This window comes from Triplophysa dalaica, chromosome 24, assembly GCF_015846415.1.
Source record: "Triplophysa dalaica isolate WHDGS20190420 chromosome 24, ASM1584641v1, whole genome shotgun sequence".
Classification (NCBI taxonomy): domain Eukaryota; kingdom Metazoa; phylum Chordata; class Actinopteri; order Cypriniformes; family Nemacheilidae; genus Triplophysa; species Triplophysa dalaica.
This window is the reverse complement of record NC_079565.1, coordinates 7,749,009-7,767,243: the sequence shown is the minus strand read 5'-3', so window position 1 is coordinate 7,767,243 and position 18,235 is coordinate 7,749,009. Positions and strand designations below refer to the sequence as shown.

General features: G+C 40.8%; 3 protein-coding genes across 3 annotated transcripts; 2 read left to right on the top strand and 1 right to left on the bottom strand.

Moving 5' to 3' along the window:
* Positions 1-63: 63 nt before the first annotated feature.
* zgc:136858 (uncharacterized protein LOC678543 homolog) lies at positions 64-5,998 on the top strand. Its single transcript, XM_056740295.1, is given in 19 exon segments — positions 64-424; positions 692-806; positions 1,036-1,210; positions 1,288-1,399; positions 1,968-2,074; positions 2,173-2,299; positions 2,458-2,578; positions 3,256-3,341; positions 3,550-3,686; positions 3,811-3,870; positions 3,969-4,032; positions 4,111-4,205; positions 4,302-4,430; positions 4,524-4,638; positions 4,717-4,791; positions 4,794-4,853; positions 4,935-5,101; positions 5,246-5,328; positions 5,399-5,998. Coding segments are annotated over 19 exon segments (2,085 nt in total). The 5' UTR covers positions 64-354; the 3' UTR covers positions 5,586-5,998.
* Positions 5,999-6,400: 402 nt separating this feature from the next.
* Positions 6,401-13,981, top strand: cnot4a (CCR4-NOT transcription complex, subunit 4a). The gene is made up of 13 exons (XM_056740292.1): positions 6,401-6,642; positions 7,817-8,038; positions 8,455-8,652; positions 9,369-9,455; positions 9,566-9,667; positions 9,816-9,941; positions 10,124-10,248; positions 10,359-10,568; positions 10,705-10,762; positions 10,841-11,096; positions 11,186-11,608; positions 12,281-12,514; positions 12,598-13,981. The coding sequence occupies exons 2-13, from the start codon at positions 7,865-7,867 to the stop codon at positions 12,915-12,917; spliced, it is 2,313 nt and encodes a 770-aa protein (XP_056596270.1). The 5' UTR covers positions 6,401-6,642; positions 7,817-7,864; the 3' UTR covers positions 12,918-13,981.
* A 59-nt stretch (positions 13,982-14,040) lies between these two features.
* Positions 14,041-16,633, bottom strand: tmem178ba (transmembrane protein 178Ba). Its single transcript, XM_056740318.1, has 4 exons — positions 15,813-16,633; positions 15,091-15,204; positions 14,769-14,906; positions 14,041-14,686 (listed from the first exon to the last, which is right to left on the bottom strand). Exons 1-4 carry the CDS (start codon positions 16,192-16,194, stop codon positions 14,430-14,432), a joined length of 891 nt encoding a protein of 296 aa, XP_056596296.1. The 5' UTR covers positions 16,195-16,633; the 3' UTR covers positions 14,041-14,429.
* Positions 16,634-18,235: the final 1,602 nt, after the last annotated feature.

Here is an 18,235-nt window from a genome sequence, read left to right as displayed (position 1 = left end):
ATTTAGGTTAAACTCTCGAGTAAAAGTCCACTGATGCGATTTACTACAAACAGACCCGCCGGATCAAAGTTCAGTAGTTCAACGGAGTCGAGAGAAAAGTTGCAAACAGCTTAAATTCTGTTAGTTTTAAATACGCAGTCTTACATTGTGTAATAATACTAGATACAACAGCGTCGAACTGACGTTTAGTTTAACCTTAGATGAGCGTGCACTGCGTAAATTGCTTAATATATATATGAAGGATTTCCGTTTTAATCGAAAGCGAAACATAGTTCGTAACGCTTCCACGTTTGAAAGTGTCAAATCGTCTCAAATTCAAGTTCGTTTTGGTGTCCTGAAGATCCTGCTCTGAAGATGTTGTGGAGATCGTCGTCAGCATTTGTGAGACGTATAGCAACGTCATCCAGCAGACTTGGCAAAAATGGTAAAGCGACGCAACCACCACAATCATTGATGTGACGCATTTACTGCATAAAGTTCTACACCTTGTCAATATGTAAAGCACTGACACTACGTCATTAAACAGCGCATCTATAAACGTCTTTTATAAGGACAGTTATAATGGGGATCACAAGTTGGTCCAATGTCACGTGACTACATGTTGATCAACACATGGAAGACCCAATTCAAATGTTCTGTAGTTTGTTTTAATATGCCTTGAATGTGGTTTGAGTTTCATTTATCTCCACAGAAAGCCTGTTTACAATCCACCCCGCTGTAAAAGAGGCCCTAGCTGATCACAGACCAGTTGTGGCCCTTGAAAGCACAATTATTACACATGGAATGCGTTACCCTCACAATCTCAGGTAGAAAAAGTAATAAACCCTCGTATTGTGTGTGTCAAAGGCTTATCATGTTAAACTTTACTCTTTGTTGTGTTTGCAAGAATTGCCACAAGCCCCTCAAACACGCTACATGACTAACTTCGTTGGGACCACTTCTGTTTTAATTGTACGAAAAACATTGCATGTGACTAATGTGAATACATCAAAGAACTTATGATTGCACAGTCAGATGCGTTCATCTCTCTTTCAGCACAGCTAGAGAAGTGGAGACGATTGTAAGGGCCGAGGGGGCAACCCCAGCCACCATTGGAATTCTGGAGGGCAGAATTCACGTGGGTCTTTCCTCGGATGAACTCGACTTTTTGGCACAGAGTAAAACGGCACTTAAGGTGTCTAGAAGGGACCTGCCTTATGTCATCAGCAAGGTCTGGAATTGATCTTCGTGTGTATCTCTGTAGATATATAGATGAATGCGAACCAGATGTGTTTTTTGATACGGCAGGGTCTGTCCGGTGGTACCACGGTCTCCGGCACGATGATTGCGGCTCACTTAGCTGGGATTCGTGTTTTTGTAACTGGAGGCGTTGGAGGAGTTCATAGAGATGGAGAAAACTGCAAGTTTATTAAAGTGACCTTATTTTTGTGTTAAAAATGCACAGTTTATTAAACGTATTAAAGGTGGAGTACACCTTCAAAATGAAAATTCTGTCGGCACTGTTGTCATTTTACACCATTTTCTTTCTTTTGCAAAACACAAAAGAAGATATTTTGTAAAATGGCGTCAACCCAAAACTGTTGGTCGCTATCTACTTCTATTGTATGGACACAAAACCAATGCAAGTCAATGTGGACTGACTTTTCTTTCTTACAAACATTTTTCTAAATATATTCCTTTGTATTCTGAAGAAGAAAGAAAGTAATACAATTTTAAAATGACAAGAGGGCGTGTTAATAATGACATCATTTTCATTTTGAAGGTGAGCTAATCCTTTAAAGTAATATCACATGAGCAACAGTGTGTTATGGCTGTATATCAGCAAAAGCAGGATTTGTATTCTGGCATAAGCGCAAGGCACGCTGCTAATGTATATGACTCTTACGGCACAGTTCAATGATTTGTAATGTATTGTAATGCTAAATAATTTAATATAATATATTAAGTTAGCGCATTATTTCCTGTAGCACTGGATGTGAGTGCCGACCTCACCGAACTGGGGCGAACTCCTATTGCTATTGTATCTGCTGGGGTTAAATCCATCCTAGATATTGGTCGCACTCTTGAATTTTTGGTAAGTTCTCAAGCTAAGTTCACTTTGTGAAGTCCAACTTAATAAGTTAATCACGTCTATTTAAATCCACTGAAGTTTTAATTCAGCATTATTTACAGGAAACTGAGGGTGTGTGTGTGGCCACATACGGAGATACAAAAAGCTTTCCCGCTTTCTTCTCCCAGCAAAGTGGATTTAATTCTCCGTACTCTGTCTCCGGTGCTCAAGAGGCAGCGGAGCTTATTGGCAAGTTCAAGCATTTAAGCTTTTACTGAGCGTGCAGTGAGAAACATGTCAATATTACACATTTCCTGAATGCTTTAGTCATTGCTTCTAATTGAAAGAGCTGATTGAGACCGTTGATAATGTGTCTCTCATTGAGAACTCCTGTGTTTTACATACAGCAAGCACATTCGATCTGGGCTTACAGAGTGGCATTCTCTTGGCCGTTCCCATCCCTGAAGAACACGCAGCCACAGGAAAGCTTATTGAAGACGCCATACAAACAGCATTGTCTGAGGCCAGGTGAAAAAACACAGCTCTGCCATGTTTACAGATTAAAGACAAGCATAGACTACAGTGTTTCTGCTATATGATTTTGTGAAACTGTGGCACTTGATGACGTCACGCACTAATAAACATATTCGTGTTGTCATCACGTAGTTTTAATACTGCGTTCGAGACACCTCGGAAGGGGGATATTTCCCACCATAAACGCAGAAGGAAACGTCTGGATTTACTAACATTTAAAGTATGAAGGAATGTTAATGTTACTAATGATTTAGTAGCATTAAAACATTCCAAGTATCTTTTAACATATCTTAAGACCCCATTTTCCCTCTGGTAAAAGCAATGGTTTTTCGTTATATGTGCCTTCTAAACAAAAGTCGCCAAAGGGGTTGCAAACTCAGTGACAATGGCCGGACAAATTATGAATGAATGGAAAACAGTGCATCAATGTAGTCGTAGTGAGGAGAGGTGCTGGCCCTCTACGGCAAAATTAGTATAACGGAAACACTGATAGATTTGAAAGATGATTCATTGTTGCAAAGGAATTCAGATCAGTTCTCTTATCTCATCTTCCATTTAAGCTTTGAGGTGAATGACTTATTGGCAGCTGCCCATATCATAAGAAATATCTCTGCTCGCACATTTTGGTAAACAATTCTCTGAAGCAAAGCGTTTTCTCTTCATACCATAAGCTTGAAGGGGGTCACAGGAAGAGATGTCACACCTTTTGTTCTGCAGCGCGTCAATGAACTGTCTAAGGGAAAGTCCTTGCAAGCCAGTATCCACCTACAGTAAGACCCAAAGCATTGTTTGACATTAAGCTGTTTGTATTTATATCCTTTGCAATCATCTAAACGATATTAACTTAATGCTCATTTTTGCTTATTTTTGTTATATGGTTTTTCAAAAAGGAATTATTTGCGGTTGTTGCATTGAGCAGATGTGCATCATTTTGATATATTTTCCTGAAGTTCATTTACCTTTAGATATAGCGCTCATCCATAACAATGCCAAGGTGGGCAGTCAGATAGCATGTGCCCTTTCTAAACTCAAAGACAAAGAACGCTTAATAGGTGGCATTGTGACCCAGAAGTCAAAGGGCCGGAAAATGGACTCCAAAACTGTAAGTGCTTTGTATAACGTATAGTACATTATTTCATGAATTTGAACTCCTAAAGAACAACATTGCACACAAAATGTTAAGCTTGTGTGTGTAGAAAATGTAAAATCTGTTTTATTTATTTTAGATTGTTATAGGCGGAATAAACGTTGATTTAATCGCTAAAGGAAAAACAAAGAAGCTGCTGGTAGGTCTATTAACAAGTTAATGAAGCTTAAGCATTTTTGAACATTTTATAAAAGCATTTAGTTCTAAAGATAATGTTTGTTTTGAATTTGACTTTAGTTTGGTCAGACAAATCCAGGAAGTGTGTGCCAGTCATTTGGAGGAGTGGGCAGAAATATTGCTGGTGGGTAACATTCATATTATTATAAATGACATAATACTATCACATATCACATTCTGACCTTTTCTATATTCCCTGTAGACTGTTTGAGTCGTTTAGGACACAAACCTCTCTTCATCTCTGCAACCGGAAAAGACTCTCACAGTGAAGCTGTATTAAACTATTGTCAACACATGGTGAGTTGTGTCATGTCCAGCTTCTTCGAATGATTAGGACAGTATTAATAAGTCAAAATAAATTTGACCTACAGTGTTCTGCTTTATGGTCGACAGGATACGAGTGCAATTGCCAGATTACAAGATCAGAAGACCGCCACCTATTGTGCCGTCATCACTGAGTCTGGCGAGCTGAGCCTGGGGTTGGGCGACATGGACATCCATCAGCAAATACAAGAGCAGTATGTATGTACTGTATATATTTAAATGTATTCTAATCATTTTAAGCATTAAGAGCACATTTAACGCTCAATTGGATTAAAAAATATATATTTGCAGGTTTCTCGGTATGAAAATCAGATTGCATCGGCGTCCCTTGTAGTTCTCGATGGTAACATTCCTGTGTCAACCATCGATTATGTGTGCGCCATCGCCAAGAAATATTCAGTCCCAGGTAAGGCTCACAATACAGTGTGTAAGTGTCACGACTTTGAGTCAGTCGTGTTAATATCTCCGTCTGTTTTCACTGCAGTGTGGTTCGAACCCACTGATGCTGATAAGGCTTGCAAACCCTTCCTGTCTGAGAGCTGGAAATGCCTTTCATACACTTCCCCAACCTGACTGAGCTCTGCACCATGAATCGCACACTAGGCTTATCCACTCCAACAGGTACTGACTTTAAAATCACACTAAGCGAGAGCTTGCTTATATTTAATGTTCAACTGTACTTGAAGTATGATATTGTTTTAGAGTTGCCCAGGTCTCTTGAAGATGTCTTGAGCTGTGTACCGGCTCTCTCACGCCCTCTGCTGGATCATCTGCACTGTGTGGTGGTTACTTTGGGGTCTGCGGGTGTGGTTTTATGTGGAGAGCAGCAGGCAGGGACTGTAAATTTGCAACCAAGAATGGAAAAACGGGTATGAATGTTTAACGATTCTAGAGTCAATAAAGGCTTTGTTATCATGTTACTTGATTTTCATTTATAAGTACACTGTCTAACTAAGATATGAAATAATGTAGAAGCCTTGTTCCATAATGTATTGTATGCTTTTTTGTAACAGAAAGGACAGTTGTGTGCTGTCCATTATCCTGCACTCGCTGTAAGCTCAGAAGAAACTGTAAATGTGTCCGGAGCCGGAGACAGGTGTGTATTTAAAATATTGTACAACATGAAGTACCAAGATATTCTTAAATCAACTCCATCTTTTATCTAGTCTTGCTGGAGCAATGATGGTCGGGATCCTCCAGGGAAAAAACACAGACACCTGTGTCCGAATGGGTCTTCTTGCTGCCCGTATGTCCTTGTTGAGTCCTCACGCAATCGATCCATCTTTGACAATAGATGCTATCCATCCAGAGAAGTCACAACAGTGGTCCAAGCCTACATTAATGTGCATGTAGTTCCTCCTACTTTGCAGGTTGTCTGTATAGACACAGCATCTAAAGTGTTCAGATAGATACTTTTGTGAGCCTTTAATCAAATGAGTGAACAACAAGGGTTTCTAATTGTGTATTCAGGTGTTGAGTGTGTTTAATTACTTAAAGTTGTATATTGATTTGGTGTTTTTTTCAATCAATGGGTCTAAACCTCTAACTCGCTCACATTGATCTAACCTGTAGTAGTGGAGACTGTAAATTGCGTTAAATCCTACCTCATATTTTCAATGGGACATTTCTGTTTTTTTTACATATAGTAGTATGCTTAACAATTTCCAGACCTCCCTTGATGTGAGCCAATATTATTTAATGATATAAATATTTTTATTGCGATTTTTAACTGATCAATTATGTTAATTAAAAATGTTGAAATCCCAGTCTCTAGTGTACAGTATTTTATTATACTATTAAAATGTTGTTCTTGAAACACTGAACCATTCAGGTAATTTGGAAAAATCTTACTTTTATATTAAAACAACATATTTTACTCTAAACATTGATTTTGAACTCATTGGTGTTTTGCCAGCTACATTTTAAGATATTTATTGACGTATATTGATTAATAAACAATTTAAATCTACATTATTATTTACATTATTTAATTAAAAAAAAAATTAATTGAAGAAAACCCAAAAGTATTTCTCATATGTCCGTTTCGCCCCTTGTGGCGCCTCTCGTTCATTGCCGATATCATGTGAAACGTACGATGACGACATAAACTACTTCTCCCACAACGCACCGCGGCTGAATGCTTTGCGCAAACTCAGTGAGACGCGACTGCTTACTGTATTCCCTCCTCATTTCAATGTAAGATGGTGGTAAGATTCTGCAACCTAAATAAACAGTACAACTAAGAAAGGAAAACATCTCATCATTATTGAACATCTGTACTGTGGAACAGTGATCATTTCAAACTATCAGATAAGAAAATCTGATCAGTTAAGAGGCAGAACCCCCCGCCTAAACTAGAGTGAATATCCCTTGGATTGGAGTCTCTGCAATACAGGACCAGCTAGTTAAAGTGAGTACCCTACTAAACAACTGCTTTATTGTCCATCAGTATGTCATCACTTACGCCGTATTAGGTCTCTGTAAGTGTTTTCAACCAGACCCGACCCACGGTTATGAGTTTAAACCTTGAGTTTAAGTAAAGGGTGAAGTCAAATGTGGGCAGGCGGCGGTTCCTCCTCCGTTCGCCGGACCGAGTAGTGGGAGAGTCCCAGGCTTCAGCTGCGTGTAGGCCGCAAAACACAAGGGTTCATTTAATACCGAGTCGCAAACAAATATTTGAAGGAAACTGCTGTTTCTTCTCTCATAATCATTTGGAAATACGCGAGATTGAAAAGTCGTGTGTTATCGGAAGTGTGTCGGGATAAAGTGGTGTGTTTTTTTTGCGTGTTGTGTGCCACACGTCAGTTGAAGTCCTTCCCAGCTGTGGAGGCAGCCGACCGGCTTTCATTCCGTCTGACGCGCCGATACACAGAATTGTTGTAACATGTCAAAAGCTGCGGTTTGAACAAAGATTCAAAGACATTTACATAACTGCTTTTTTAATTGGTGTCATTTTATAGCAAAACCAGGCTCGACGGAAGTCTTTGTATCTGCACATTTGCTTTGTAATAGCAGCATTCACATTTAAGGGACAGATGTGAGAGATGTAGCTGTGAAGGTTTAACTAATGCTTTCTGGAAATAAAGCGCAAGGATTCGCTTTGTGTCGTTTATCATTGAATGTGATGTTTAGCTGCATCATTTGACAATGACATGTTTTGTTGTTGTTGTTGAGATGTGTCAACAAAACTGGAATAACATGATATGTATGCTGCACCAAGCCTTATTTTGCGTTTTTAAATGTTACATTGGCTCTGTTGTCATACATGAAAGAATTCATGTATCGCCATATTTGAATTATGGATTATTATTTACTGTAGCTGTTTCTAATGTATCTGATGCTGCTTTTCCCAATACATCAATATATTTCATAAACTCAATACATCAGCATGCTCATAGACGGATTGGAAACCGCCTGTTATCACCTGCTAATGATAGTAGAATAGGGAATTTGGTTACTTAATCGTTTGGATGTGAATTCTCTAATATGCTTGATGATGAAATTATACTTAAATGCCTTGATAACATCTCGCACCGCTCACTGAGTCTGACCCCATTGCCATGTCGCTTTGGTTTCTCCATCAGTCCTCGGCTGACCCGCCGGAGACGCTCCTGAACCCGCCGTGCAATAGGATGTCCTGCAGTCCAGAACTGAAAGAAGATCCAATGGAGTGCCCACTTTGCATGGAACCTCTGGAGATTGACGATGTCAACTTCTTCCCCTGCACCTGCGGCTATCAGATCTGCAGATTTTGCTGGCACCGTATCCGCACAGACGAGAATGGCCTCTGCCCTGCTTGCAGAAAGGTGAGAAGCTACATGCGGTGGAGTGGACTGAAGACCCAACAGGAGTTCCTTATGATTGACTTGATTTTGTTGTCATCATTACAATCTTAGCGGTTGGGTCACCATTTCTACCATTGTTGTCTGCCATTGCCATTATTCAACGATTCATTTCCATATTCGGTATTCTTTATAACTTATCTTGAAAAAAAAAAATGCTGTTGTATTGGTGTATGTATTGATGTTTAGATGTATATACTTCTATCAGTAGTCTCAAACCTGGTTATGTGGCACTGTGGCTAAATCATGTTGCGCCATTAACTTGGCAAACCCCACCAAGTGTCAGCTTGAACGTTTGATCTATCTGCTGAAATTTTTGAAGCGTTCTGCCCTCCGGGATACGGGTTTGACTGAGTTAACTGACTGCGTGTGTTCCGCAGCCGTACCCGGAGGACCCGGCAGTATACAAACCACTGTCACAAGAAGAGATTCAGAGAATAAAGAACGAGAAGAAGCAGAAGCAGAACGAAAAGAAGCAGAAAGTGACCGAGAACCGCAAGCACCTGGCCAGCGTCCGCGTGGTTCAGAGGAACCTGGTGTTCGTGGTGGGGCTGTCTCAGAGGCTTGCCGATGCCGAGGTGATCGCACAGCTTCTGTTAGACATTGTGTTTTGTTTTTGCCTGTATATTGTGGATCATTTTAAAATGTTAAATCAGAATTTTTATTTGTTGGATTATGAAGTCGAATATAATAGAATGCAGTTAACACCAAAACAATGTTGCTGAAAATGAATAATTTCAAGCAAAAAGCTAGTGCGTGCTGTTGATGTGAAAATCTAGGTAAAGTCAGTAATGTAAATGTTTTGCACTAAATGAATACTTTGAATACAAAAAAACTCTAAAATTACCGACATATTTGTTTACCAAATATATCAAAATTTGCATCCATGGAACATCATACAGAAAAGATGTTTAATCGTAATGTATTATAGCTTATATTATGATTGCTTGGATTGGATATTGGTTCCTATAAACTGTATGAAATACATATTGAATATGTTTGAAGCGATGATAAGTCATCTGCTCTTTTTGGCTGTATCTTGTCAGTGAGAAAGCTAGCGCTCTCAGTAGGAGGTAAATGAGAACGGAACAAAAATAGAGAGAACCAGGTCATTTACATTTTGCTGAGCAAAACAAAGTTCCTGTTCTGTTTCAACGTTACGATTGTTTGATATCAAGTAACTTGTAAAATGTAGTCTAGCACCTCTACTATAAATAGAATATCACTTGAATGCATCATTCAAGTCAGCTATAGCATAATGCTTCACTTGAATAAAACATATTGTCTTTCCCAGGTTCTAAAGCGTCCAGAATATTTTGGAAAGTTCGGCAAAATCCATAAAGTTGTCATCAATAACAGCACTTCATATGCAGGTTCACAGGTAATAAGCATCAATGCAGCTTTAGGTTTTTGTGAAAATCGGTTTGGAAGCACTCCTTGCATTCGAAGGGAAAAGCCATCCACATCTTTACTTTATCTTGAACTCCACAGGGTCCTAGTGCCAGTGCCTATGTAACTTACATCCGTTCAGAGGACGCCCTTCGGGCCATTCAGTGCGTAAACAATGTCATTGTGGATGGTAGAACACTCAAGGTAGGCATACGCCATCAGAAAATAGAATTTGCTTTTTTTTTAATTGGATTAAGGAAGCGTTGGAATGTCACAGCACAGTAATATATGCTTTCTGTGTTTATTAAGTTATTTGTTGTTCTTGTTAAAAAGTTGTTCGTTTTCACCCAAGGCTTCTTTAGGTACAACAAAATACTGCAGTTATTTTCTCAAAAGCATGCAGTGTCCTAAACCAGACTGCATGTATTTACACGAGCTGGGTGATGAAGCGGCAAGTTTTACAAAAGAAGAAATGCAGGTGAGTGTTTGTGTATAGGCAACAAGTCAATTTAGTAACGGCTTCTATTTTGGCTTAATGTGTTTTAGTTTTTTTGTGAATTGTGAATTATATGTCTATTATAAATAAATATGATTAAAATATTTGTTTAGTCTTTCTGTCTTAATATTATTCGTCTTGTTGTTTTTGTGTGGTATGGTTAGGCTGGGAAACACCAAGAGTATGAGCAAAAGTTACTCCAAGACCTTTACAAAGCCAACCCTAACTTTTTACAAACATCAACGTGCGGAGGAGAGAAGTCTAAGAGCAAATCAAACTCAACCCAGAGGTGCTTGTTTTCTATATTCTGTATATATTTATATAATCCTATTCAGAATTATAAGCGACCATTTTTTTAATGTTTATTTCTTTGAAAAGCTTTTTCAACTTTATTTCCAGACCCAATAGCACAAATAAAGAAGGTTGGCCCTCATTACAAGGCTATGGGAAAATGGTAAACGGTTTACCCACAGAGCATCGCAAGTCCCCTCCACTTTTAGACTGCCTAACAGACTTGGATCACATGACGCCAGATGAACCAGACTCTGAACTGGGAACAGAACAGAATACAGGCCTCCCACCCTTCCCATCAGCCTTAGAGCCTACCAGGTACCACACCACAGAATCCAAGCAATTTGTCTCCTCTGAAGAACAACAGCATGTATTGTCTTGAACGGTGTGACACAGCCTTTTTTTCTTTGTTTCGTTGAAAGATAATCTTACAACAGGCTTTTTTTCATTTCAGTCCAATTGACAAATCATCAGAACCCATAAGTATAGGGAATGGGGAGAATATATCACAGGTGAGTGTTAATACGAAACAAGGTTAGGTGAGAAAATGTGTTAATGTGCTTCATCTCTTGATTTAACTGGTTTGGCAGACATCCAGTAGCGATTCCCCATCTCCTCCACCTGGCCTTACCAAACAGAGTCTCGTCGTGCCCATCAGCGTGGCAGAGCTCGCGGCACGTTCGCCCTTCGAGGGTGCAGCAGCAGAGTCTCAGTCTCTTTTCTCAGACAACAGCAATTTCAGACATCCCAACCCCATCCCCAGCGGCCTGCCCTCCTTCTCCAGCTCTCCACAGGGAGCATCCGACTGGCCCATGACACCAGAACCACAGAGCCTTTTCACATCAGGTTGGGATGTGAATTTATTTCAAATATTTATCCAATAAATAACAAATAACAGCATTACTTTGACTTATACATCATACGCCTCATTTCAGACACTATACCTGTGGAGTCCTCCACTGACTGGCAAGCGGCCTTCGGTTTCGGCTCCTCTGCCAAGCAGCAGCAGCAGGACGACGACCTCGGTTTCGACCCCTTCGACGTCACGCGGAAGGCCCTGGCCGACCTCATAGAGAAAGAGCTGTCGGTCCAGGAGCCCTCCCCCTACTCATCCTATCAGAACGCCCTCCCCAATGGTCAACAACGCCCTCCTCACCTACAGCACAGAGGCCTCTATAACTCCTTCAGCCTGCCCCAACACTCAACCACACACCATCCCTGGATGGGCCTGCCGATCCGAAATAATCTCACACACTTGAACCACACATCCACAGCGGCCGCCGCACACAGCCACTTCTTAGACCTGAGCATGCCGGCCCAGCACCACAGCACCGGTCTTGGGGGGATTCCTATATCAGGTTAGGAGATGCATCTGTCTTGGGTGCTCCGCGTTTGTGTTTGTAAGCATCTGTGGGAGTGGATTTATATGAACACCTGGGCTGAGCAAAGTGCTCCTATTGTGACCCAGTGATCCAAATAAAAACAAGTTGTTTAACTCATTTCAGTCAACTCGTTGTTTAGCATTTGCATTGTAATTTTTCATCTCGCTTTTAAAGCTAGTGCCACTTTGCTTCCTTTGCATTTTAAGGGATAGGTCACCCAAAAATGGAAAATCTTTCATCATTTACTCAATCTCACGGCATTACAAACCTGTGTGACTTTCTTTCCTAAGCAGAGCTCAAAAGAAGATATTTTGAAGAATTTTTGTAAGCAAACACATCGGCCCCCATTGACTTCCATTGTATGGACTTAAAACCAGGGAGACATTTCTCAAAATCTCTTCTTTTGTGTTGCACTGCAGGTTTTCAACCTCACGAGGATGAATAAATAATGACAGAATGTTTCAACTATCCCTGCACAAAACTTAACATCTATGTGTCTTAATGCTTGTAAGGTTTTATTTCACCTTACCACCAGTCACTCTTCAAAAGATTTCATAATCAAATCAGTTCCTCTCAGATTACGTAAAATGAGTTGGAAGAAATTTTACAGAACTTCTCATTTATCTTTTGTTTCATGCTCTTCGGCAGATAACAACGGCTCGGTGGAAAGCTTAAATGTGAAGGAGTGGCAGGACGGACTGCGAGCACTCTTACCAAATATCAACATCAACTTCGGAGGTCTCCCGAACTCTACCTCTTCCTCCTCATCTTCCTCCACCTCCAGCGTGAATCACATCGGGGTGCCCATTGGCTCGGCTGGAATCTCGCACAGCCTCAGCTGGGACAGTACGGCCAGTTGGATGGATCCCGCCATCATCACAGGTGTGATTATAGATTATTTCCTACAACTCTGTGTTAGAAACCGCACTGTAGCTGTGTCTCATTCATCTCTCTTCAAATCTCAGGTATCCCTGCAAACGCAGGCAACAATATGGACTGTCTTCAGGATGACAATCCGCCACACTGGCTCAAGTCCCTGCAGGCACTCACAGAGATGGACGGACCGGCCAGCTCCAGCGCCCTGCCACAGCCCCCTCACACCAGCCTGCTGGACGCGGCGGCCAACCTCTCCTTACACAGAGCCGCGTGGGCCCCGTACCTCCCCCCTCCATCGCTGAACCCCAGTCAGTTCCATTCCCCACCCCCAGGCTTTCAGACAGCCTTCAGACCCCCAGCGCAGACCGCCACAGACATCTTACAGAGCGCCGGCATCGACCGTCATTAAAGACGAACCCTTAACTGCATCAAAACTGCGAACATACCCCATCCATTAATAACGTAACATAAGCTCTTCTCTTTCTACCCTCAATCCCCTTCCCATCAGGATTTCGTTATTGTCTGTTTTTTGGACGCACATAAATATGAATAGCATCATCAATGCGGGGTTATTCCTGGGAGGTTCTCAGTGAGGGTGCTAACACACATTCACAAAGTGTCCGATTTGGAAAAGTGAAGAGAATACCCGAGCTCTGATGCGTATGTGTGACAGCTACAAAGAATGTGCTTAAACGAATATCACGTCAGTTTGGTCTCGGTTCATCCAAGGTACCGTAATTTAATACTGTGAATCTTTACACTTCCCGTATGTCAGGTCCCATTCCCACTGAAAGGAAATGGAAAAGGAGATTAGTTAAGGGCACACTCTATGTATCGCACTCGGATTCTCACATGCTTTTTGTTTTCTGGAGCGGAGCCACGAATGAGATAAATGAGCGCATGTTTAGGGTGGTGAGCCTCTTTGGAAGGAACGCCATCAATGATGGCAATATCACACCTGGTGGAGCCTTTTTGAATGGGGTGGGTTCAGAATGTGGGTGCAATGTCTGACGTGCCACTACGGGGTCCATATGAGTAACTTCATTTCAATGAATAGGGGTGAGCAAGTCCACTGTGAAGGTCTTTTTTGGCTTGCTTATAAAATTGATGTAAAACCTCAAACAAGGTTTGAATAAGGAAGTCGGTAACCTTTGGAAGAAAAGAGACTGGAACAAAAATGACGTGAGATTGTGGGTAATGTGTGTTGAAAGAGTTCAAACAGGCACATGATAACATCTGGTTGTTCACGGGCCTTCAAATTATTTCTGCTCCCTTTTCTCATCTGTGTGGCCATATTAAACAGTATTTATCCAAATCACTCATTCTTCCCAGATAAAAAATCAATGTAGTCCAACATTTGGGTTTAACATGCTGCTGAGATCATTTAATTCAAAATAAAGAGCTAAAAGAGAACTGACCCCTTTTCTGCTGGTCTGGAACAACGGAAACTTAAATAAAATTGAGTATTCAGTGCCTCTGTGTTCGATTCTCATTTTTCGCGATTGGTTCACATAGCGTGAGTAGAAATGACGGAATCTTATCTTAGGTTTTATTGTCGAATTAAGAAATCATACATTGAAAACAACAACACCACATTATGAAATTGATGGAAGATTTATGTGAGATGACTTTTGGAAAGTGATTTTAACTCAAACAAGTTACACAGACAAACACCAAGAACTGCTTCACCAAGGACGCACTAGAGTGATGCGAGGATGAAAGCTTTTATACAACTATACAAATGTGCTTTCATCACAGAAATCTTGTTTTCGAACATCAATAGAGTCCCAAGAGCAAAAAGGCCCAACGACCTTGGCTCATCGCCTCCCAACGTGTCTTTCATCATCTTCAACGCTGTTCGTACCCACAAAGTGTATTTACAACAGTTTGCTTGTTTCAATGTATCACAATATTCATAGCTTCAGCACACTGTTCCGTTCTCCATGCGAGACTTGGGACAGGAGGTACGAGATGGTGGGGGAGGCTGAATCGAGGGTGCCAGGGTGCAGAAGAACCCAGATATGAGGGTCAGCCCCAGTCCTCCCCAGGCACTGAACATGGACCAGCCGTAACCGTGGCTTATGTCATCCGGGAGGCCGAACAGGTAACGTGGGTAGCGTGATAGTTCGAAGTTGATGCCAGCCACGCACGTGCAAAGAGAAATGATGCAGAAGGTACCTGTGGAGGCACGAGTGGGTTGGTGGATGATGATAGAAACAAGTTTTTAGGGAAATCGAGATTCTTGTAAAGAAACGCATACCTCCCATAAGGAAAAGTAGACCTGCGACATAATGCATGAGGCCTTGCTCCCAGCAACAGCCCAAAACGCCGATGGTCCAGCCAAAGAGAATGATGGAAAGAGCCATGCCCATGAAGCCAGCCGTCATCCGACGCAAATCTGGGGAAGGATAGATACATAAAAGTTTTAGGAAATACACTGATATTAAGGACCTTATCCTAAATTCCATTAACCCAGGTAAACAAAATTGGGGTTGGCTCATCCAGCATGCTTTACTGTAGAGAACCTTACCAATTCTCCACCAACAATAATATACCTTTTTATTTAATAGAAATGTACTTACGCAACGCATGCCAATCGTCTTGCTGGATTGTTTTGGTTATATTGTAGGACAGATCCTTACGCGTGGATGCGGAGTTGTAATAGTACTTAATGTATGTGCAACGCTCGATAGCTCCTGGAAAACAAAAAATAAAAAATGTGTTTTCATCACAACCAGAATGATATTCCAAGCGTACGTGATGATCTGGCGTGGAGTGGAGACTGTTCATTTGGTCTAAATCACTACAAATGAGTGAGAACATTACAAATTTGTAAAACCAAGATAGTTTTATATGCAAACATATTTGGTTTCTGTGTACAACTCAAATCTGTTTCATTGGATGTTTTGAAGCACCTCTGCTGGGGAAAAAAGGACAATAGAAAATCTCACTATTCCTAATGGATTTAATGGTTATTATTGGAATTGCATTGGTTTATTGAAACTGTAATGGTCTCTACTGGTAATGCCTGGTTATCTGGCGCATGGGATCCAATAAAAATCAACATGAAATTCTCCTGAAATAATAACAGTGGTAAACAGATAATGGTTCACAACCGTATTAATAATGTAAACCGTTAGAATTTGTATTGTTTTATTTTCAGCAGAGGTCTCGATATGAAATGCATGTTTGTTGAAAAACATCTTACACCAGAACATAGCTTAAAATCCCAGTTTGTCATCGTCGAATGGCTTTAAACAAATTAGCAAACGAAAAATCCACCCCATTCATTTCATATTTTTACCTTTTTGAATGAGATCTTCGATGGCTTGGTCGTACCCCAGTCTATAGCATTTGTTCCACAGACCCATACTGGTTGAATTGTAGCCTCTGCTGCATTCATCCGCCGCGCTCATGGCGAACATCTGACGCCGGTTTCTGGACAGCAGAAGTCGGTCTTCCCATCGGTCCAGACTCGGTCTGCTCGCGCGCAGCGGAAGGCTGTGGTTCGGGATGTATATGAAACCCGGATCGCTCCTGCGGTTCGAGAACGCGCGGCAACGCTCCTTGTATCGCCTCGCGTCCGTCTCGTACCAGTGATCCGACGAGATCGCGACCGTCAGGAAGCACAAGGCGACGAGAGACAGACAGAGACCCGTGTACAAAAGCCACTTCCCCGTCGCCATCGTTCACTGAAGGCCGCCTATCAGCACCTCATGCTGGACAGCTCCTTTATCAATCCAGCTCGTGCATCTTTTCTCCGTGCTATGGTCGAAATGTGCCTCGTGCTGTTAACATGCCCCTTAAATTTAACGTGATACATCGACCGTTACGAACCCGACAGTCGGTCTGTTATTTTCAATAGGCTACACCTAGACTGTATTGTGTTCCGCTCTTCCTCTGGTCTGCTGCATGCAAGGACACATGACATCCTTACACGCAGGAACTGGAAATCATTTTATTTTGAAAATAGCAAAGGAAAAGGTCTTAAAATGTGAAATATGTTCAATACTATATATTTATTTATATTATTTTATATATATTTAATCCGTTTTAGCAACAATTCACTTTCAGACCACCTATTCTAAATAAAAACATTGTTTACTCTCATTTTAGAAACAATAGTATCAAGCAACAAACACACTTAAGTACTTCCAATGTCCTACATGTCAACATTTGTGTAGTGTTCACTACAGACTATCCCAGAATGTGTTTGAGTAATGAGGAATAAACGAGATGTGTAAATAGTGGGGTGATCGTAATTAAGTTTACAATGTCAATGCTCCGCACTCTTTCAATATTTTTTCTTTATATGACATCCCCTGTTTTCTTGATAAATTCTATTCAATCTAACATACCTGAAGAATAAAAGCAATGGGAAAATGACATGTGCCTCATTTTATGAGTGACTGGATCCATACGGTTCAAACACTGTATGCAACAAAAGCCCCTACCAATAGTGTACACCATTCATGTTTAGGTAGGTGAAGTATTCAAACAGGTTGATTTGGAAAAAATAAATATTTGGAGAAATAATAACATTTCAGATAATGTGAATTTATTTTGAAAAACACGCACATTGTCTATATGACAAGATGAAAAGGAACTTGACTCCAGTTCCAGTCTGAATTGATTAACTCTTTATCATTCTTTATATAGTTTTGACACTTTGTTTAGTGTAGATCATATTTAATGCTGTGTGGGCATTTCACTGTTTATAGAGTACTATGAACTTTGTAGAACTGGTGAAACCTTGTCAGTCTTAGAAGCTCCCCAATCACATTCTTGTGCCAATACACTTAAAGGAACAGTTCACCCAAAAATGAAAACGCTATTTACACACCCTCAAGAGGTTTCAAATATGCATACATTTCTTCTGATGAACACAAAGATATTTTGAAGAATATGGGAAAGCAAGCAGTTCTGGGGCACTTTTGATTACCATTGTAAATTATCCTACCATGGGAGTCAATGGTGGCCAAGAAGCTGTTTGGTTACGAACATTCTTCCAATTATCTCAGTGTTTCTCAGAACAAAGAAATGCATGTAGATTTGGAACAACTCAAGCGTAGGTAAATTTTTGAGTGACCTGTCACTTTAAATGGGAAAAGAAAGTTTAAAAAAGAAATTATCAGGTTTCTTTAAATTTTAACAAATGCAATTAAACATCACCCCCACATATAAACAGAAGACGGATTATTAATGCATTATACCTTTACATATTGTTTGGCAATTTAAAACAACTTCAGGCTTTTTCGATCTCAAGCATTCAGGTTTGACAAATGTTACGTGAACCACGTCGAAAACCATTTATACAGCTCTCATCTGCGGTGCTAAATGCAGGCATAGACACTAAATTGAGATGGGGGTGGGGATTTAGGAGCTGGCCGGGGCAAAAATTATAGAAAAATTAAATAAAACATTGAAATAATCCATGCTAAAAATCACAAACACGGCTTCGACAGCAGTACTTACGTTACAAATATGCGAATTACAAATAACAGATCAATCAGACGTCATGAACAGTAAGGCATGTCTGAGCATCGGCTTGTTTGCAGGACCAGTGGAAAGATCCGCAAAACTCGCCATACTCAGTTTAATCTGCTCAGTGTATTTTACCCCACAAACCCGACGCACGTGCGGCAGAGAAGAACTCTTGGTGGCAGCCGGACTGTCCACCCAAGCACGAGACGATCGGACCTGTGAGACCGAGCATAAGAGTACTCT